Below are 21,767 nucleotides of genomic sequence, written 5' to 3' on the forward strand. Positions count from 1 at the left end.
TGTTCCCTAACCAAGGCCACTTGGGAGCAGATGGTTGACACCGCTCCGCCCCAACAAGAGAGCGAGTAGCTTACATCACCCTGCTCAGGGAGAGAGAGAACAGAGACCCCGATGGCGCCATTAGTGCCAGCCAAACCCCACAACAGAAAAAGTTGGGAATAAATCACAGCAAGTCCAATTAGATCCAAATAAACACAAGAGAAAAATAGTAAACCCTGAAGCTGACCAGAGAGTGAGCCCAAATTGCCCTGCCCACTCATTCTGAGGCATCAGCATGTGAAAGGACACACCCAGAAAGCTGTTCAGTGTTCTGCTGAGACCTTCCCCTGAGACTTCCCCTAAGACTCCCCCTTTCAGAATACAGGTAGAAACTCTTAAGGAAAAGGGCCCAGTCTGTGCTCCTCCTTGAGCACACCCACACCCCTCCCTGCTGCCTTTTCTCAGGTGTTTACTTTTGCTTGCTTTCTCCTAAGCTCTAAGGGTCCCCACAAAACCTGCAACTGGGGGAGCAGTGGGCAGTGGCAGCTCATTCCGGGCTAACCCCCTGAGCCTGTGTCCCTTCGCCTCTGTAACTTCCCTTCCTGAGCCCACACAGCCCCGGGTGGCTCACTCCTGTTACTGTGACCTCCTTCCTGCGACAAGGCAGCCCAGTCTAGGCTGGGCTCACTGCTGTTGCTGTGAGCTTGCCTCTTCTATCTGCAGCCCTTCCTTTGTTTCACTGTCCCCAGCTTTAATAAATGTACTCTCCAAGTCATCTGGACTCATGTTGGGAAATCTTCCTGGCACAAAGTCAAGAACCCACACACTCCAGACCGTGCTGGGTCAGACCTGCCTCAGCCCTGGTCCCTTTCAGGTGACAGGATCTCTGAGCAGCACCCAGCACAAATTAGGGCTGATGGAGTGCTGCATGAACCCAGGCTACTTAGCATCCCTGAAACAGACTCAGTGCTGCATGGGGCCACAGGTCATCTGCTTGACATCCTGTGTGAACTGTGAGCAAACTGAGGTCTGGAGACAGGAAGCAACTTGTGTCTCAAGGTTCCAAAGGCAGAGCTGAGGCTGGAACCTAATTCAGAAGACCTGGCCTTGGGTCTCCACCCTGCCTGCTGTGAATTCATTCACGCCCACGTGGGCCTCTGTACCACAGGGACACAGGAGGAGTAGATCCACCCTGGCCTCTGAAAGCTCAGTTCTCTCCATCAGCTCTTCATGCCTCCTGCCAAAAACGCCTGGCCTGCCCAGACTCAGTTTCTTAGGTGGCTGTTCACTCCATAAAGAGAAAATGGACTAAAATCCCAAGGCAGGGCTGCAGTACTGAACTTGACCATTAGGTGGGAGGACCCACAAGGAATTGAGCAAAGCAAGCTTCCCAAGAGCATTTAACCTCAACTGTCAAAAAGAAAAGTCCAGAATGGAATTTTTGCAAACATATTTATATGAAGGCACTTAAAATCTACAAAGTGGATAAGCAAAATATTGTAAGAAAATATACCAAGACATTAAAATTTGTTTTCAATAAAGGGTCATATTTTAAGTTATTTTCTTTTTATTTGTATCCTCTCTATCTTCTGCAATAGACAAAAACTTTTCATAAGTCTTTAAAATAGTGACAAATTACTTCAGTTGAATGTATACAGAGTTTGAGTACTGAAAATATTTGCAAAAGCACACATAACTGTGATCATCTATATTTCTTTTTCATATGTCATACAATCATGCAGCTATAAATGTGTAAAAAAGAAATTTAGAATGATATAAGCTTGCAATGCTTCAGCAGTGTGAATGCTTTTAAAAGTATTACTGGCCTTATTAAACTATAAATTACGGATTTAGTTAAATTGAAAGCATAATTCTGAATTATTAGCACATGCAACCATTTCAACATAATATTTTCATTCACTTAGTGTGAAGAGGATTTACATGTGAATACATAGGGGTTACACTGCTTTATCTCAAAATAATCTAAAATTTAACACTTAGGGCATTAGTTTCCTTAACATAGTTGGTAAAACTTTAAGCTCTAGCCCTGGTCAGTGTGGCTCATTTGGTTGGAGCATCATCCTGTAAACTGAAGGGTCGTGGGTTTGACGCCGGGTCAGGGCAGATGCCTGGCCCGTGTGGGTGCCGTGCCCAGTTGGGGCGTGTATGAAAGGCAGAGTATCGATGCTTCTCTCTGACATCAACGTTTCTCTCCCTCTCTCTTTCCCTCCCTTCCACTCTGTCTAAAATCAGTAAGCATGCCTTCCCATGAGGATTAAAAATAAAAAACTTTCTAACTCTAAATTATTTAGAAATAAACATAGTGATACCTCTGGATTGTGCATCTAGTTATGAATGTAAGAAAGCATTTAGTAAGTGTTTCTGACTATAAATAATCAGAGCAAATGTCAGGTGTTTTTTTTCTTTTGGCTGAATTCTTCATTTTAACTCTTCTTCCTTTTGAGATATTTCCTTAACACTCTTCAAATATAACCTTAGTTTTCAGCCAGTGTCGTTACAGAAAATGAGGCTCTTTGTGGAGAACCTGTCTCAAGTCCTTACCTGGCATCACGGGGTCCGTTTGAATCTTTGGTCCCCGAAAGGTGGAACGATCCCTCTTCTCCGTGTCCGATGATGCAGGTGGCCTGTTTGGGGCCGTGGCTTTCTGAGACTTCTCCAGCAAGAAGGCGGCTGCTGCATCTTTGCTTGGTCCTGTCGTTCTAGGCGGGGAAGTCGCTATGTGAGTCTCGGCCTTCTGCTCCAGGCTCACTGAAGCGAAGGAGAGTTAGTTAGTTGCTGGCTTCCTTTTCTGAACCTTAAGGGAAACCACTAAATCTGCAGTAGAGTTGAAATCATGGGTACTGGGGAATAATCACCTATGCATTTAAGACATGTCAGAGCCCCCATGAAAACTTCTCTCCCTTGCTTTCAAGGGATGCCTCCTCTCCCAATGATTCACTTTCTAACTGTCACACATAAACTGACAGAGATGAAACGTTTAAACCTGAGGCTGTGAGAGTCATCATCCTTCCTCAAACCAGCAGTTCGGGAACTTTCTGCAGCTTTTCCTCTTCCTTATGCTGCATGTTTATGTATGTGACATAAGACTGCTTTAGGTCACTTAGCCACACCCTAGTGTATCACAAATTTTCTTTAAAAATTTTACCAAAACAAAATGTTACCTCATTAAGCTTTCTGAAAGCATATATAGCAGAACCTCGGTAATTCATTCTGAAAACAGTTTGAGAAACGACTTGTTCAAAAACCGAATCCCCTTTGTTTGTGGCCTGAGAGGCATGTGCTGATCTTACAGGTGTCAGCATGAAAGGGCTGTCGGGTGGAGAATTGAGTCCCAGAACCCTGTTGGACAACCAGGACATTTTTTCCCATGAACAACTTGGTCGAGAACCAATTTGTTTAAGAAACAAGATGTTTGAGAACTGAAGCTTGACTGTATTAATAGAGGATTTTTAGGATGGTAAAGAAACTTTTGGAAAATGAAAAACAATTTCTGAAAAATGTCAGCAATACAGAATATCTGACCTTGGTAACCATCACTAGAGACTCAGAATAAATGCTGCTTAATTTAAGGCAAGGCTTGTTCCCATAAAGTCTCACCTAAAACCGGGCAGAAAAAGAGTGATACTGACTTTGCATTTCATGTGAGAATACAGACACCCCCTGTCCCCAGATGCCACGCCGCTGACTCACGGCTGTGACAGAAAGCTTCGTCAGACCCGTCCGGACACTGTTCCACTCCATCGCAGGCCAGTGTGATGTCGATGCAACAGCCGTCGTCACAGAAGAAGTGGTAGCGCGAGCAAGCCTGCGAGCACCCTATTTATAAACAAGACTCAAGTCACAGGAGCTCAGGAATGCCGACTTCCACCGCGTCAAGACGAACAGAGACTAGACGTGAGATGAGATGCACGTGGGTAAAGAGAGGCAGACACCGAGGAAACACCCGGTAGTCGGAGCTGGAGCAACAGGTTCTGGAAAATTTAAGGGGGGGTGGGGGTGTCTCTTCTTGGCCCCCTTGACTTAATGCTCAGGAATCACCACAGACTTCACTGCAGGGCTGCTCTCCAAGCCGACACTGCCTGTGAGGTGGGAGGAGAGAAGCAGCAGCTCCGGCCTGCCCCCTCCTGACCTGGCCTCCTCACCCAGGGGTCTGCCTCTGGGTGCGGTCCTTCACCCCATCATCTCCTCGGCTACACCCTGCGCGGCCCTCAGGGGGCTGGCCGTGTTTTATACATGCAGTGTCTTCCATTCTTGTTGCCTAAGTGATGCTTTTTACTGGGGTTAACTTTTTACTCTTGAACCCTACTTGTCCACTCATCTAGCTCATATTGGACTGCCATAGCCCCCTTGGTACAGTAAAGAATAAACAGAAACTTTAGACACTAGCTGGTATGAACTTATTTTCTTTAAATAATGAAACTGTCTCCTTTCTGGAGCTCTTAGGAGTTTTTAATGCACAGTGCAATGCATAGAAGCTGTCGTACGTTTTCTTAAAAGGCATTCCCCACTCCAGATTAAGCCAAATTTACTAGACTCAGCTATGCAACAGCTGTGGGACTTCCTGAGACTGGGAATGCAGATGGGAGAGATCAGGCTAGAGGCACCTGAGGAGCCCGTAACTCCCCAGGGACGGGATGGAGTAGAGAACTCTCTCAGGACAGGTGGCAGTGGCGCTGATGCCACTCCCCTGAGACAGGTGGCCGAGCGTGGTGAGCAGGCTCAGGCGAGGTCCTGGCTGCACAGTCCACCGGGGGGGGGGGGGGCAGGTAAAGGCCGGCAAAGGAGTGCAAGAGGAAGACGAGGGTGGAGAAAAGACAGATTGATTTAGGCTCCTGAGGAAGAAGAGGAAGCAAGGGGCCCGCAGTTGTGACTGAGAACTTGGGCCTAAAAAGGAGCTTCTGCTTCCATCAGCAGGGAAGGAGTCTGGAGGGAGAGTGAAGGGGACTCTGGACCCCACGCAGGACACGGCCACTGCTCACGTTCCCTGAGTCCACACATAAAATTCCTAAATACACCGAAGTGTTACTCATTCCTTGGTAGTTTGGGAGATAGATCCGTGTTTATAATTTGTCCATCTCTTTCTGGATGGGTGGTCTCTAAACTTTTGACCACGCATTCCAATTCATAGCATGTTGGTGAACACACATCTCCCATCTATAAATAACATGCATGTACCACTGTGCTAACATACTGTGCACAATATAAAATACACTGAGAACTTAGAAAAGAAGATTAAAAATTCATAAAACATAAATCCCTGTGTCTTCTTTTCCACCCTAAAATGTCTTCACCATTTGTGGGGGACCCTACTGGGAGACCACTCATCTACATCATACCGGAAGTGTTTGTTGGCTGGCCCTTTGAGCGGATTATTTTCCCCGAAGCCTGAGACCATGCAGCCCCGATATCCAAAACTGTGCCAAGTCGTCATCACGTAAGCAGAGGTATGTGCTTGTCTGTTCGCCCCGGAAGGGGCCGGCCACCCTTGGCTACCATTACAGCTGGGTCATTACCTAGAAGACCAACGCTTGCAATAGACAGACAGAAACACCTCTTCATCTCCACCTCTGGTTTTCAACGCCTCAGTGCGGTGTCTTATTTAATTCATTGTGTGTTATTCCAGTCTAACCAGTGAGTGACTCTGGAGGGCAGACAGTAGTACAGCATCCTTTTTTAGTTCCTATATAGAGTTGCATACACTAGACCTATACTCAAGAGGCCTTTTGGTAATCAAAAGTGATCCCAATAACTGCCTGCCACTGTGAATGCATTTTACCACCCTTTTGGAGAAAGGCCAGAAATGCACGACCCGCAATGTACCTCTGGGGCCTGGAACCCGGGCCTGAGTGAACAAGCCAGGGAGAACAGGTGGGGGTGGGGCGCATCGCAGCACAGGCCCCTGCCCCCTCCCAGGCTCTGCACAGCACCCTCCCTCACTCCTGCAGGGAAGGCAGGGTTTCTCTGTCCTCTTCCCGAGAGAGCGAGCACTTTTCTCCCAGAACCAGCTCCCCACTCAGTCCCTGCCCAGGCCTGCACTCCATCCCCGGAGGACAGCCCTCTCGGCCCTGCTGTCCTGTGCTGGGGAGTGACTGGCTGGGGCCAGTGTCACCTTCCCAATGGCCCCGGTGCTCGCCCAGCACAGGAAGAGACATCTCAGCCCCTCCCCACCAGTGAAAGGCGGGGCTTCCCTCTGCAACAATCTGTACCACCAGTGGTCCTGGTTTCATATGATTTTTTAACTTGACAAGCTACTCTTAGAAATGTAGACGTTTGGGAAAGAAAGCCACACATAAATGAGATGGGTTTATGCCAAGCAGCAGAACGCGAGCCCCGAGACAGGAAGGAAAGCTGTGTTATCAATGTACCCGCGCATCTGCATAAAGGGTCCACACAAATGTTTAACCAGTCCTTTCATACTGACGCATGCACTTCATGTATTTTCACGTGTCTTCAATGTACTTCCTACTCCTGAGTGCACACATCAGACAGGCCGCCCAGCTTGAAAGGAGGTCCTCCCCGGAAAAGCCCTTTTTGAAACCGACTCGAGGGAAGACGGGTCCCTCTGGCTCACAAGGGTGCTCCCACCCCATCCCGCAGCGTTCCTTGCCCAGACCACTGTTTAACGGAGCCCACGTCCGTTATCGCACTTTTTGCAGAGACTGTCTCCTTCCACAACCCCTGACCTCCCCCCATGGAATGCGGTGCTAGACTGTGCAAAGCCGATCGATACCGTCCTTCCTCAGCAGTCTGGCCTCCGCCGGCCACTGAGAATGCGAGGGAAGGGCCTCCTCCTCACCTCCCGGGGACAAGGCCAGGGGCAGCACGGTCACCGAGACGTTGTCGGAGCTCCTCTGCGCGGCGGTGTCCGTCACAGTGAGCTGAAAGGTGTACGTTCCTTCCCGTAAGTGGGACAGCTTCAGGGTTCCCGACTCAGGTACCTGCCACCGAACGGGAAACATCACGTTTGGTTAGGAGACGTGACGCGTGCCGTCCCACACCGTCCTGGACTGGAAGTCGGTGTCATCCTTGCCCACGGCCCACGACCTGCCTCTCCCCTCCTGTCGGAGGCTGCGGGACGCTAAATCAAGCGCTACTTTGGCAGGCTGGCCCGACTCTGAATCCCCAGTTTCCCGTTTTACCTGGGCTATAAGGCCCTTGACAGTCAGTGCTTCTCTTGTCCTCACAGCCCCCGTCCCAAGCCTGTACCGCTCCGCAGCTCCATGCCCTGTACCAGCCCTTCCTTCTCAGCTGGTGACCTCATCTACTTCAAGAAGGAAATCAGGACCTCCGCTGTGGTTAGGATCAGGGCTCCACCCTCCACCTCCAAGGTGCCCATATCTGTGCCATTGCCACCCCGTCCTGCAGTCATTAGACGAGCTGTCAGCTGTCTTACACTGCACCCTCCGTCTGGTCCTTGACCCCTTGCCCTCTGACCTCTCTGCTCAAGTTTCTCTTGACCTAACAACAAACCAACAGCAAAGAAAACTCCCCAGGTCGTCTCTAGCCACCATATGGTTTCCTTTCCATTTCAACTCAACTTCTTGAAAGGGCTGTCTGGCCACATTGCACATGCTGTTTCCACTTGGTCCTTGTCCACTTACTGTCTACCCCACCCCCTGAAACGGTGCTGGGAAAACTCACTAACTGACCCTGCAAAGGTCACCTAGCATCAAGGTCAACAATGCTTCTTAGCCTTGTCTTAAAAAAAAAAAAAAAAACTGGCCCTCTTCCAGTATTTAACCGTGTTGGCCACTCCTGTCTCCTGAACTGCCTGCTTCCCTGGCTTCTGTTCTGCCTCCGAGTCCCCCAGCTGTTCCCTGCTGATCACCCTCAGGGGTGTCTGCTCACTCCCTAAAGCCGGGCACCACCCCGAATCTCTGCTCTCCTCACAACAAAGCAGCGTCCTGGTCCCGGCCAGAGCAATAGCTTCTGAGGTCCAGTTCTGGGGTGTGATTTTGGGAGTCACTTTTAGATACTCAATCTAAACCCTGTTTCGTTCAGCCTCCCCAATGATACTGTTTCGTGTCCCACCTGTCATAAGATTCCTTTCCACTTAACTGAATTACTTTGGAAATTATTCTCTACCAATGAACTCTGACCTTATACATTTTATTACACTGACGCAGTGATGGACTTGAAATAACTCACCTGCTTGTTTTTATTTATGAAATCCTAGACTTGGACCCCTGCACATAACCTTAGAGGACTTGACAGTACCGTAAACCCACGAGCAGAAGGCTGTACAACCATTTGGCGGCAGCATAAGGAGATACAGTGGCTGTGACACTTCAGGCTGCTCAGTCACCACCAGGCAGATCTCCTGGCTCAGCCTGCGTCTGAGCCAGTGGCTCTGGAGAGTGGCATCTGGGAGTCTGCACATAACAGGCACCCCGGTGATCCAGTGACCACAGGGAAGAACCGCAGGTGAGGTGGTCAAGGGCGTGGAGCCTGGCGTCCAGCAGACCTGGGTTGGAGTGCCGGCCCTACCATGTACCAGCTGTGTGACCTTGTACACGTCACTTAAACAAGATAAATCTCAGTGTCTTTATCTGTAAAATGGAAGTAATAGCACCTGCTTCATGAGGATCAAATGAGATAACCATGTAAAAAAATCTTAATGTAGGGCCTAAAGAAATTACATAAGTTATTTTTTTAATCTAAAAAGAGCTTAGTATGGTAAATGCTTAAATATATCCACTCTCTCCTTTGCTTCGATTCTCATCTCAAGCTGAATGGCATTGCCCTGTTTTTACAGTCGGGGACAGGGAAACTATTAAAGTGACTTTCACTCACTGAGACAGGCAGAATTGAGACCTCCGATTTGTAAAACAGTCTACAAGCTATCCCATCCCTTTCGGTGCAAAAGGTTTAAGCTGGAGAGTTGGCAAAAAAGGTCACCTGTCCTCTGCTGTTTATTCCACAGAGGTGTGAGGCGGTGCTCACTGCCTCACTGTCTCACTGTCTGCAGGCCCAAGTGCACCGAGAGGGGGCCAGACACGGGTCACTATTGTGAGTGCTCACTGCTACCTGAAAGGCCAGCCGTGAGAAAGCTGGAGAGAAGGAGATCACTTTAGAAGAGGGTGGAGTGGGCGACTGATGCTCAGAGACAAGGGTGCACCGAGTTGAAGGGGGCAGGCGGTCTGAGAACAAGCAGAGATGATCAGAGAGTCAGACGAATAAGGTTTAGAACAAGACAAGAGCTGTGGTTTGGAACCTCAGGGTCATATTTAAGCTCTCTTCTTTCACATTCCACCAGTCCATCAGAAAAAATGAAAAGGATTTAAAGTATCTATAAACAGTTCTGAAGTGTCAGGAGTCAGGATAAATATATGCGTATTTGTACACACAGGTATATGCACCATACCCAATTTGTAACCTTAGTAAAACAAGGAGCTTCTAACCTCTGCCCAAGACCTGCTGGAGCCTTTGATGTTTGGCCTCTGCTAAACCACCACTGTACACCCAGCCTGCTGTTCTGACTCAACTCCGCCTTCCGAGAAGGTGATCTAGTATCAGATACCACAGTTGGGTTTATCTATATACACTAAGTTACACACACACCTACACATATTATTCGTTACCATTATTGCAACACACTTACCAGTACATACACTTAGCTACAAAATAATACCTAACTATTCTTCCACCCAACAGTTGCTCCTAAAGTCTATAAGGCAATTGGGTGTAAGTCAGGTACAAACGAGTGGTAGCTCGGGAGGTAGCGTGGTACAAAATGCAACTAGCTTTCTGCCTTGTGTCTGGACTAATCTAACTTGCAAAACTGGATGAGATCTCTACAAGTGGTTTGATTGACGTAATAATCCTTATTGTGACCCCATGACATCTTGCCAGAGGCATTGGGAAGAAGACAATGAGCAGGTCCCCTGAGGCCAGGAAATGAACTGGCGCTCTACCGCCTAGATAGAACACTGCAGGCGAACACACACACGTTTAGACTCTGCTCTTCAGTTCAGGGTTCCCTCCGTCTGCTTGTCGTCACGCATAGGATGTAGAGTTCCACAAGGAGAAGCAAAATGAGTCCAGCGGCCTGACCTTTCCTGTTACACGTGGTCAGATGAATGCAGTTAGAGCATCTTTACAAAGAACAGACCTCTGACTGACCGTCTTTCTCAATTGCGGGGTAAGGTGTTAAGTGAGTTTCCTCAAGAAGTGGGAATTTCTCTGGTCAGTGTCGAGGCGTCTACTTACAGATTTGCTGATCAGAAAGAAAAGATCATTTTAATACCCATTTGTTTTTCAGTAAAAATAAATGAAGTTATATTGCTGATTATTATTTGAAAAAGACAGTAAAGAAAAACCAATTATAATTAACCACCCTAAGACAACCATCAGTAGACACTGTATTTATTTTTTTTGGTCCTTTATTTAGATATTTTTTACAACCATCAGCAGCATTTATATTATTTCTTTTTCTTAATTTGTATTTTTTGCATAATTTTAATTTTACTATAAATTATGGAATGGATATCTTCAAATTAATCCAATGTAGAAAATGATCATACATTATTCTAAGAAAAAGAATAAAGCTTCTAATGGTTAATAAAGAGTTGAGTATTTTTCATATAAACCTGTCCAAAACAGGATCATTTTCAAAAGAATAGGACCAGAGAAGGCAGTAATTAAGGCAGAATTAAATTGCATATATCGAGATTTCAGGAATCAGTAAGAGAAATAGTTTTGGACTAAAGCCTTTCTCTTTTCTGTCAAATCCTCTTAAAACATATCATGTACATAGTGGCCTACTTCTAAAGCTGGCCAGGATTAGAAGCCTCTAGAAGTAAAGAACAGAGGGAAGAACAGACTTATTCTTCCCTTCTACAACCCAACCTAATGTCACTTCTGTTTTACTGTTTCAGAATGTGTTTACAGTTTTCTCCAACTCTGCCCTCATTCCCCTTTCATGCCTCTAACCCAACACAATCAGAGAGGAATTATTTTTTTAATGCCGAAATTGTAAAATGCTTTCAGATATAAGCAGAGCTGCTTAAGTAGGAAGAAGAGTCAGAAGCACGAAGAAACGGTGCACCAAATCGGAGGGGAGAGGCGACCTTAGCTCTTAGCAGCCTGCAAAAACAGACACAGAAATCTAGGAACAGCCGGCCTCCTGGGCATGCTGTGTGCAGGCTCCACTCCCCGTGCTCAGTGTGAAGGAAAGCACTTCCGGGGCGCTCCTGGCCTCTCTGACTGGGGTAACTGGAACAAGAATCTTACTTCTTTCATCTTCTTATTGCTGGCAGGACCTAAGTTCTTTTTTTTTTTCCTAAGATCTAATTTATTTATTTTTAGAGAGAGGGGATGGGAGGGAGAAAAAGAGAAGGAAACATGGATGTGCAAGAGACACATCAATCAGTTGCTCCTTGCATGTCCCTCACGGGGGACCTGGCCCACAGCCTTGACTGGGAATTGAACCAGAGACCTTTTGGTTCCCAGGCCGGCACGCAATCCACTGAGCCAAACCACGTAGGGCAGAAGTCAATATTCTTATGTCTATTTAAGTTTGCTTCCCAAAACCTTTCTCTCCGGTTCAGTTTTAAAATACTCCTTTGATCTGTTGAGGGCAGTCTGAAAGAGAGGCTGAGCGGGAAACCTCGGACTGTACCGTCTCACAAAACTTGGATTTCATCAGGTTTTCTGTCTGCTCAGGGAAGTCCCAGTTTGCCTCTGTGTGCCTGGTGTCATTACTGACACCACACCCTTTCACTCTGAAACATGTCCCCATTTAGATGGTATTCTAGCTATTTACTTAAAATAATTATGTAGGGCAGTCAAGACAGTATACAATGGGCTTGAATTTAATAATGAACTTATGGGTGTAAACAACACCCATGTTTTGGTAAGCTCCTACTACATGTGGTATTCAAAAATCATTTGGTTAGAAACTTTTCCACGTCTGATTAGTGCAAATCGATCCACAAACAAATGAAGCCCAAATCTCCCTGAACATCCTTGTACTCTGTGTTGTGTTCCTGAATGTCTTATTTTACATTCTGACTTGAGATGTAAATGTATTATGTTGAATAATCATGAAACTCAGTGTCATCTAATGAGCCACCAGAAAAAAATATGTCTTCTCGCATTTAAGAAATGTGTTCTAGATTAACATTCGGTTAAGGGGGGTAGAGTATCTTTTCCCAGAGCAGGAAATAGGTAACTTTAAAATCTAGCCATCGGCCCCCTGGTTCTCACTAATCCTCTCTCCTCTTCTTTCTTCCTAAATGGAGAAACCAGGCCAGGAACACGAGCTGTCCCTCCGTGAGGGGCCGAGCACAGTGCTGGACACGCACTAGGTGCTAAAACAGTTAGCTGTACATCTTGTTATCATTAAGGCGGCAGCCTAATTCCTCTTAGGGAGAGGCCCTCACTGGGTTTTGTGGGTTTCCGAGTACCTGGGTGGGTCACTTGGACGTGACGAGCTCGGCCCTACAACCTGGCCCCAAACTGCTGCAAGGCAAAGGGAGGCTGACTACTGTCCCCGGGAGACAAGAGAAGGGCTGAGGAGGCTGTGCGGATGGGGACCACAGGGGATGAGAGAGGAGGACTTCGGGGGGCTGCCGCAGGTGCTCAGGGGGAAGGGAACAGTGAGAGCCCCCGAGACTCAGGGATCGTCTAAGGGCCTCAGAAGAGGGGTGTTCATCCAACACGGGGCTTCCACTGAACCTCCGCACTATGCTGGGCTGTCACTGCCCTTCCCCCCACCCCAAGCACCTTCCCAGCTGGCCCCACTCTGCAGCTTGGGGGTTGCAGTGGAGGGGGGAGTGCATTCACACTGCAGTCAGCTGGAGCCCCTTCTCAGAAAACAGTGACCTGGCTGGAGAGTCCAGCTCTCCTGGCGGGAATCGTGGAGTGTGAACTCAGGCTGCCCAGGAAACAGGGACCAGAGGGGTGGCCCTTGAAGGCTGTTAATTACTGTTCAGGAAGACTCTCAAAATGTGAAAACCGTGATCTCACACACATAGGTGAACATGCATCAATGATTTTAACTCATTAATTGAAGAGAGAGCCGATAAGGTGTTCTGCTAATTCACAGGAGAATCGGAACGGATATAAGCAGTCAGGAATGATGGCACGAAGTTGCCAGTACATGCAAAACTGAACCAAGTTTGCTATTAGTACCTATCAGGTGAGGAAATGAGTGTATTAATAGATTAATACCTACCAGTGCTGAAATGTCTTCTTTGAAATCCATTTTTCTACAAGTCAGAAACACTACATTTCTATATGGAAAAATTTTTTGCATTTCTATGGGCAAGAATCACTTGCATTACTGTGTTGTAGAATTAATAAATGCACATCCTGAAAAATCTGCCCCACAACCGCCAGCATTCTGCTGACAGACATTCCATAGTAATCTCTTGCCATTTCAGTCGTTCACAGCTTTTTAGGGCCATTTCATCTACAGAATGGGAAGGCACCTCCTAGTGGGGCTGCTCTGAGGATCACGGGTGTGTCTGAACCACCTGCCACTGTGTGGCTCCTCAGTCAGTGACGCTTTATTATGACGAAGTCACAGCAGGGTGAGAGTTTACTTTGCGGGTGCTCGTGGGTATACTCCGTTGTGAGACAGTCACAGTTTGGCTGCAGGGTCTCTCCTACCACAGACGCTGTCACCTGGGTGGTGGTTTTGTGACTCCAGGTCTACCTGTCATCGCTGTTCTGCACTTGGCTGGGAAATCGGTCCAGATTTCCCTCCTGACGGCCCGGCAGTCAGCCCGAAAGGCCTGTAAGAAATGCCTAATCTTGTTGCTCCTTTATAAATATCCTCCATAACTACCATACTGGATCATTAGCCTTATTTAACACTCATAAGTGCCATTCTTCGTTTACAGGACAGAGCTTTCAGTAGTGCGATGGGAAGCCAGGTGGTAGCAGGGGCGGCCTGTGACTGCTCAGACAGACGTGCCCCAGAAGCGCCCACGAGGAGGCAGCGTCCCTCTCTGGGGGGCTCTCCGGGGGTGCGACCGCCGTGTCCACGAACCTTTCCTGATCAACCTCGGGCTCAGAGATTCCCGTGAGGACAGAACGGTTTCACAGCTGACACGGCGCACAGAAGGGTAATAAGTCAGTCTGATGGCTGACCCTCTAAGTTCAAATGATTTCTGTGGCAGATGAAAACCCAGAAGTTGGTATGTGAAAAGGATAAACGGTCCTGCCCTCAGCTTCAACATCTCAATGACACAAACGAGGTGGAGATGCCTTCGGGGCACCGGTGTCCGTAAGAGACGAAGCAGGTTTCAGGTAATCCTGCAAATGGGCAATGCCACGCAGACCTGCTGTGTGACGCAGCCACTAAAGCAGTTTACGTAAATTAAGTCTCCCTAGTAGAAGTGGAGGCGTCTGGATCACAGGAGGTGGCATCTGTGTCAGGAAGACACACACATTTCAGGTGACATATGGGATTCAATTAGTGGTGTCAGATTTAGTGGTATCAGATGGATGACTCTGAGAAAATCCAGCAGAGGCTGGAGGGTGGACGCTCTGGCCCTCAGTTCGTGTGAAGACATCTGAAAGGAGTGGGGGGTGTTACGTTCCGAGAGAGCATTCCAAGTGGTGACATTAATTTTTTCAAAGACTTAAGCAACTGTCACTCAGAATAAAGAAAGATGTGCCCGGCCAGGTAGCTCAGCTGGGTGGAGCATCAGCCCGATATGCCAAGGTTGTGGGTTCCATCCCAGGTCAGGGCACATACAAAAATCAACCAATGAATGCATGAGTAAGTTGAACAACAAATCAATGTTTGTTTTCCTCTATCTCTTTCTTTCCTCCTTCCCTCCCCCTTTAAAAAAATCAATCAATAACAATTTTTTAAAAAAGAAAGATGCATTCAAAGCTTTTCCAAAGAGAAGATTCTGCTCCAATGCACAGAAGTAACAGGGAAACACATCTTGTTTGCCTAATGACTACAGCTGATTGAAGGCGTCACAGGACACGATGTGAGGTGGTGAGTGTCCGTCTCTGGAAGTATCTGGGCAGTGAGTGGGAGAGCCCTGAAGGGATGTGTAGGAGGGGCTCTTATGTGGGTGGGAGGCTGGGTGCCAGGCTGAACAGGGGCCTGGCCCCATTCTAAGACTACATAACCATCGAGTAAATCAGTGCACGGAAATCAGTCTTGAGGGACTAGGTGATTGGGTTTTCTTTTTTGTTTTGTTTTGAGAGAATATAAATCAATGTTTCACCACAGAGGGAAGATCATGTGAAGACGCAGGAAGGAAAAGGCAGCCAACTACAAGCCAAGAAGAGAGGCTTTAACAGAAGCCAACCCCATTGGAACCTGTGGACTTCTCCCCTCCGGAACTGTGAGAAGATAAACAGTATCTGTTTAAGCCATAGAGTCTGTGGTTCTTTTTTGTGGCAGCCCTGGCAAACCAATGCAGAGTTTTTCTACTTCCTTTAACCAAAGTGGTTTGGATGGAGTTTATCTGCCCAAGCCAGGAAATACTGCTAACCAGAAGCTGTCCAGACGAGATTAACAAGCCTTAGGAGTCAAGACTCTGGGTGTCTCTGAAGCTGCCAACAGGGGCTCATTCCTACCTGCAGCAACTGCAGCCTGGCCCAGAGGAGCCTGATGAAGATCAGAGTGGAACACGCTCACTTAGTCACTCAGTGATCTCAAGCAGGCCTGACTGCTAGGTAAGATGACTGCTTTCTGGATCGTGTGAAGAATGAGTTCATTAGAATGTGATTTTCCTCTTTATGCTGCTTTGTGTTTTCAAATTTTCTACTTGGATCTTAAACAAAGAAAACAAGAAATCAAAAATTTAAACAGTAATCTGAGTTATTAAAATAAAGTATGAGTCTTTTTCCCCAAAGCTTTTGTGTATTCTGGAGAAATCAACAAAAAAAGCAGCAAGAACAAAGTAAGCTTCAAAACAAATGACAAGGACCACTGTTTAATGGGTAGAAAAGTAAATTCATAAACTAAACCGTTTGTGGACAATCACTTTTGTACTCTCTCCACTTTATACCTTCTCTGCTGGCTGACAGGCCTTTTGGAAACCTAAGTGGGAAGACATTACCAAAGACCACTTCACTGCAAACATCAGCTTTCGTGACAATGAGGAAGGACAATAATTACCTTCATGTCCACCGAGGGGTCACCCTGCAGCAGTGCCCACTCGTACCGGACGATGGCATGGTCATCTGTGCTCTCACGGCCATCCAAAGTCACCTCGTCTGTGGGCAGACGCAGAACCACGTCCTGCCCGGCCTTGCTGAGGGGAGGCTCATCCTTTTCTGTGAAAGAAAGTAGTTCACAGAGAGATGATTCCCTACTTTTCCTAATGGAGAGGTATCTTGTTTGCTAGGATAGAGGTGGTCCAGCAAAGAACCACTGAGAAAATATCTAGCAACTGGACATTATTTTCCTGTTGATTTTTGTTGTATTTTCTTTACATAATAAACAACAGTATGAATACGGAATTGAGCTGTAATACACGCAGGAGAAGAAGTGTGGGGTGTCAGGTATGAGCAAGAGCAAGGACAGGCTTGTGGGTGCACGGCAGGGAACCAGGCCCTCCAATGCATACATCCAAAGGAGTTTCACTCTACAGAGGGAAATTTTCACTTCGTTTTTAAACCACTTATGTTCCAAGTTCTGTTAAATGAATTTATAACAAAAATTCTTCAAACAAACTTTAAACAAAATTAAGTCCACCTCTGATACAGATTTTCCTTGACTTCAAGTTTTTAAAACAGGCATGATATAAAGTGTTCAATGGATGGGAAATAAATCACAGTGGGAAATTAAAACAAGTTCTTGGACCCACGCAAAATAAAGCCCACGTGAACTTTTCTGGTGTCTAGTTTTTCAGCTAGGAAAGCAGAAGTTCACAGCTTCTAATAAACTAATTTTTATAACAGAAGCCAGCACACTGAGTTTTGAGTTGTCCCACAAAAGCAAAACAAGTATGTATAACATTTACCTGTGTCCTAGAATGGAACTAAATAGTTTAAGGCTACTTATATTCACTTAAATGTTTTTTTAAAGATTTTGTTTATTTTCAGAGAAAGGGGAAGGGAGGGAGAAAGAAAGAAAGAAACATCAATGAACGAGAGAAACATGGATTCGTTGCCCCTCACACACCCCCAACTGGGGACCGGGCCCACAACCCAGGCATGTGCTCAGACTGGGAATTGAACCAGCAACCTTTCAGTTCCCAGGGCGGTGCTCAATCCACTGAGCCACACCAGGCAGGGCCATGTTCACTTAAATATTAATAATTAACTGACAGCTGGTTCAGTGATGACTGATGGGAGAAGCTGCATTTCTAAGAGCAGAGTTGTGACTATTTTAATTGATTTAGGGTTCTTATTAGTAAGTATACACAAATGCAGATGTATTTTAAAGAGATTCAGTAGTATCACTTGAAACACAAACTCTACAGGATGGGACACACCCTTTTTGGTATCTAGTATTTCTTCCGTCCTCCAGTGCCAAAGCTCTGGTCCAAATGCTGGCCTGGGCTAGTTCCTCCTTGACTCAGTCTGAACGATGTTGTAAGGCACTGCCTTTCTTCCTCTGCCACCAAAGCTGTCTCCTAAGCAAACTTCTGTGGGTCCCAGATGTCCCAGTGCCTGACAAGTGAGGTTAGGGGAAATCCTAGCAGCTTCCCAAGAGGCAACAACAGGTAGTTGTTCTGGACAGGTTGCAGCTAGAACCATGCGTCTAGAATGCTAACCTAAAAGTCACCATTCCCTTCCAGATGTTTAGAGACCTTCCCATCCAGCCCTATCTTCTCAACTAGTGATTCCCTCAAGGCCCAGAAACAGGGCCTGTATGTGAGCCAGCTGCAGCTCTTTGAGCTGTGACTTGTCTGAATGAGAAGGCTGCTGCCAGCCTCAAAGGGAGATGCCTTTTTTAATGAGCATGTTACAAAGAACAAGTGCACCTGAATGTCCACTGAGAACACACTGAGTCCCGTTTTTAGAGTCCTTTAACACAGTGAGGACTTGGAACTCAGATTTCAATAAGCCACTGCTTAAGAAGAAACTTGTTCTGTCTTTTTCCACCTCTGAGCAAAGATCCAGGCCTGATGTCTTTATTCTGCTGCTCCCAGGTAAAGAGAGACGTAACAACTGCGTTACTAATGGGCCCTTTTATAGAGATTAACAGAGAACGCTCCTTGGGTTCTGGCTTTCCACGCAATGATTTATCACTTTTTAATTTGGGAATGCATCCTATAATTCTGGAGTAATATATAAGGACTACTGGCTATTTGCATTGAAATGTATCTTAAAATACTATTTGTAAGTACAGAAGCTAAAATATAACTAACTATATGCTATAAATACCAATGGATGTAATAATGTATATATGTCTACACACACACCTAAAACCTCAAAGATTTAACCCCAAAGATTCCAGATAGGGGAAGCAGGTAAGTGTTGAAATAGCCCACATATTTTAAAATTAATTAATCTTGCCTTGCTGGAAAAAAAATCATTTTTTAATGATTTATTTTTCTTTAGGTGAGCTTTAAGATAGAATTTAAGAGCACAGTGAAACCCTCATCTCCTGTAAATTGATCACTGTTATATTTGAAATAACAGAGAGACATTTCCCCCTCAGTTCAAGTCCAGACAAATTACGTTGCACAATGTATTTTAAAATAAGCCAGACCTTATCTACTCAGTAACAGGCCTTAAAAATTTTTTAAAAATGATGATAAGAAAAGGAAAGGAGTATGCTACACTTAAAAATATTTGACTTGCCTTTGAAGCACAAGATAATTTTGAATTTGCATCATAAAAATGTAATAAACCAGTGTTAAGTACTACAGTAATATTACTGATTTCTTTTCTAAACTAAACATACTTGGTAAGATCTACAGAGAAAAGCCACAGCAATTTTGGTGGGGCAGATCAACTGGCATTTTACACAGAGAATAATGATACCGTTGACTAATCTGACTCACAGCACGCTGCTGTAGACACAGCCTTCCTGACCAGGAAGGGGTTCTGCCGTCTGGATCTGGGCTGTGTGGGCACAGGGGACACAGTGGAGGCTGACACCTTAGCAGGGCCTCCCGAAGTCAACTCACAACAGTGGAGCCAGACTGAAAGAGAGGCTTGGGTAGCACAGGTGAAATCCCATCATTTTTTAAACTGTATTTTTTAAAAATTGTAACACGTTAGAAAAAAGAGGATCCATAACCTCAATGTGATTATCATCATCTATAGTGAGTACTGTTCTACTCTTTCTCCTCAGGAGCTGGTGATAACGTCGGTTTTGTACAAACCTGCATAGAGAATAAGGAAAAGGGATTCTGGTTGTCTGCTGTTGGGCCTTTTGAGTCTGCCTTTGCACAGAGAGGAAGGATCCATGTGCACCGTCCATGGGCCTGGTTCAGGGATGCTGGTGGGGGTCCAGGTAAGAGTGCCTCCTGCCCCCACTTCAGGGGCAAATTGGGGTCCTTCCCAGTTTCTGCCTCTAGGATGAGACCTGCCACGTCTGCCCCCGTGACAAGGGTTCTGAGCCTCCTCCTCTGTGGAGGTGGGTAGGCATTGTGCACACACATTCTAGACCCTTCTCATTGGCCCTGCAGGGCAGGGAGACTCCAGATTTCCAGACCTACTGAGTCTGCTCACCTCATCTTGAATCAAACACAGAGAGTGTGATCAAACACTGAGCTGACCTCAATCAAAGCTGTAGTCCCTCTGTGACCTTACTCTCCGGCTACCACATCCTGTGCCTCTTTTTATGTGTCTTGATTCTCTCCTTCTGAACATCTGCAGCAAGTAAAACTATCACTTGAAAAGGGTGATTTTAGCTCTTTTTAAAAAGGGGATGTGCGCTAAACTTTCTTATTTTCAACTAAAATCAAGTCCCTTCTTTTCACGCTATGAAAGGGAACGCTAGTGCATGGAAATCAGACGGACCCACTTCAGAAACACCCGACAGGTGCTCTGCCCCGTTTTTATCTGGTGAGAGCAACTACAGGTGGAACCGTGAGTCGGGAGAGCCAAACTCAGTAACGGTGTGTTATGAGTAATCAGGGATGTAACTAGATTTTGCTTTTGCAGTTACTTGACCTAACCATACCCTATTAAAACCTGAAATTGAAATAAACGGGGTTTATTTTGGGGAGGGGGTCTGTATGATTTTCTCTCCCTGGGATTTTCTCCTTTAAAGTGAATTTCTGTGAATCCTCTCACAACAGCCTCAATCACCAAGCGTAGAAAAACTGCAAAATCAGCCCACCGTGCCTGCTTCTGTCCAACCTACAGGGGTTTTTCAGAAACCATCCCTAGAACTGAGAAATCAAAGATATTCCTCTGGAGGCCCGCAACTAAGATCATTTGGAACAAGGATGTTTCATTTCTGACTTGGCTGTGGAGGGCCCAGTGCTCATGGCCAGGCGAATCTTCCAGAGGCAGCCACCCAACTGGTGCAAAGACAACAGGGCCCAAGTGGCCTGCTTACCCAGTCGAGGCGAGGCCTGGGCGGTGGCCTGGACGCCAGCTTCCAGGTCTTGCTGCCCTTCCAGGGCGCGGCTGAGGCTGTAGCTACTGTAGCCCCGGTGCAGCGCGAACTTGCAGACGCTGCGGCCCCTCGCAGTGCAGTTGAAGAGGTAACATCCGAGCGCGGGGGCCGGGGACCCTGGCCGCTGAGGCAACTCCACCACCGCCACGGAGCAGCGCGGCTCAGAGCAGCAAGCCGCCAAGCACTGCTGCCAGTCCCGCACTGCCGAGGGCGCCCTCAGAAAGCTGGCGCCAGCCGCGACCGAGTCCTTGATGCGAATGATGGCGTCCGACAAGACGCTGTAGCTTCTGCCGCCCGGCCCAGGACAGCTCTGCTGTGGGCGGCTAGCAGCGCGCAGCTCCAGCTCCAGCTCCTCCTGCGGCCGCTCCTGCTGCAGCTGCCGGCGGAAGTCCTCCAGGAGCTGCTGCACCCCGGAGAGCTGCGCGTGCAGCTCGGACAGCGGAGCTGGGGGCGGCCCGGCCGCGCGACCACTCGGCAGCCACAGGCAGAGCAGCAGCAGCCCGCGCAGCGCGGGGTGCCTCGGCGACTGCCTGAGCTCAGAGCCCGCTCTCTCTGGGGCGGAGAAGGCCATGGCGGCCAGCGGCGGAGGACGTGAGCCGACGTGGGCGGTAGAGCGCGAGGCCGGCAGGCAACCGCGGGCCCAGTGTTTCTCCGGAGCGGCAGCGGCGGGAGGAGGCCCTGGAGCCTCAAAGCGCGGCCTCCAGGGAGCCCGGCTGCGCCCCCAAGGCCGCGGACGCGCGGTCGACGGCAGGAACCTCAGCCACAGGAGTCATAGCGGGCGCGACGTGGCAGCGCTCCCCATCTTTTCCGGAGATTTCCCCGCGCCCCACGCCTCTCTTCCGGGACCCCAGTGCGCTGCTTCGCCACGAGAGGCCTGTGCGCGGATCAGCACCAGAAGAGTGAACAGCGGCCGTGTGCAGCCCCGCCCACCCCCCGCACGTCACGTTACGTCACTTCACGTCACGGAACGCCACGCCCCCTCCTCGCGTCACGTCCCCTGCCACGTTCCCCCGCCCCATTCCCCCTCTCACCGCGCTCGCCTGGGACTCATTCCCCGCCCACAGCTCCGCCCCTTCCCTTGCTCGCCACTACCTGGCTTGTTCCCAGTCTCCAGCACACCCAAAGCAAGTGATGCTGGCAAGTGAGCTTCAGGGAGTGCTAAACTGAGTGCTGTCGTCCTGAGCTAGGGAGCGTCCGGAAAGACGGTCACACACGTTTGTCTCTTTCCACACTGGCGGCCTTATTAGAGGAGACCCCTCCAATAAAG

General features: G+C 47.7%; 1 protein-coding gene across 2 annotated transcripts in view; it reads right to left on the reverse strand.

Annotated features, from left to right (window-relative positions):
- Nucleotides 1–21,429, reverse strand: part of LRP11 (LDL receptor related protein 11) — a 29,940-nt gene extending 8,511 nt beyond the window's left edge. Inside the window, exons 1-5 of one of the 2 annotated variants that reach the window (XM_028509845.2) lie at nt 20,441–21,429; nt 16,094–16,251; nt 6,797–6,938; nt 3,691–3,816; nt 2,542–2,748 (exon numbers count right to left, since the gene is read on the reverse strand). In XM_028509845.2, coding sequence (XP_028365646.1) covers nt 2,542–2,748; nt 3,691–3,816; nt 6,797–6,938; nt 16,094–16,251; nt 20,441–21,071 — 1,264 coding nt within the window. In that variant the 5' untranslated portion in view covers nt 21,072–21,429. The remainder of the gene's footprint in view (nt 1–2,541; nt 2,749–3,690; nt 3,817–6,796; nt 6,939–16,093; nt 16,252–20,440) is intronic. The other variant, XM_036024887.1, reaches the window with a different exon arrangement.
- Between the last annotated feature and the right edge of the window lie 338 nt (nt 21,430–21,767).

This window comes from Phyllostomus discolor, chromosome 4, assembly GCF_004126475.2.
Source record: "Phyllostomus discolor isolate MPI-MPIP mPhyDis1 chromosome 4, mPhyDis1.pri.v3, whole genome shotgun sequence".
Classification (NCBI taxonomy): Eukaryota; Metazoa; Chordata; class Mammalia; order Chiroptera; family Phyllostomidae; genus Phyllostomus; species Phyllostomus discolor.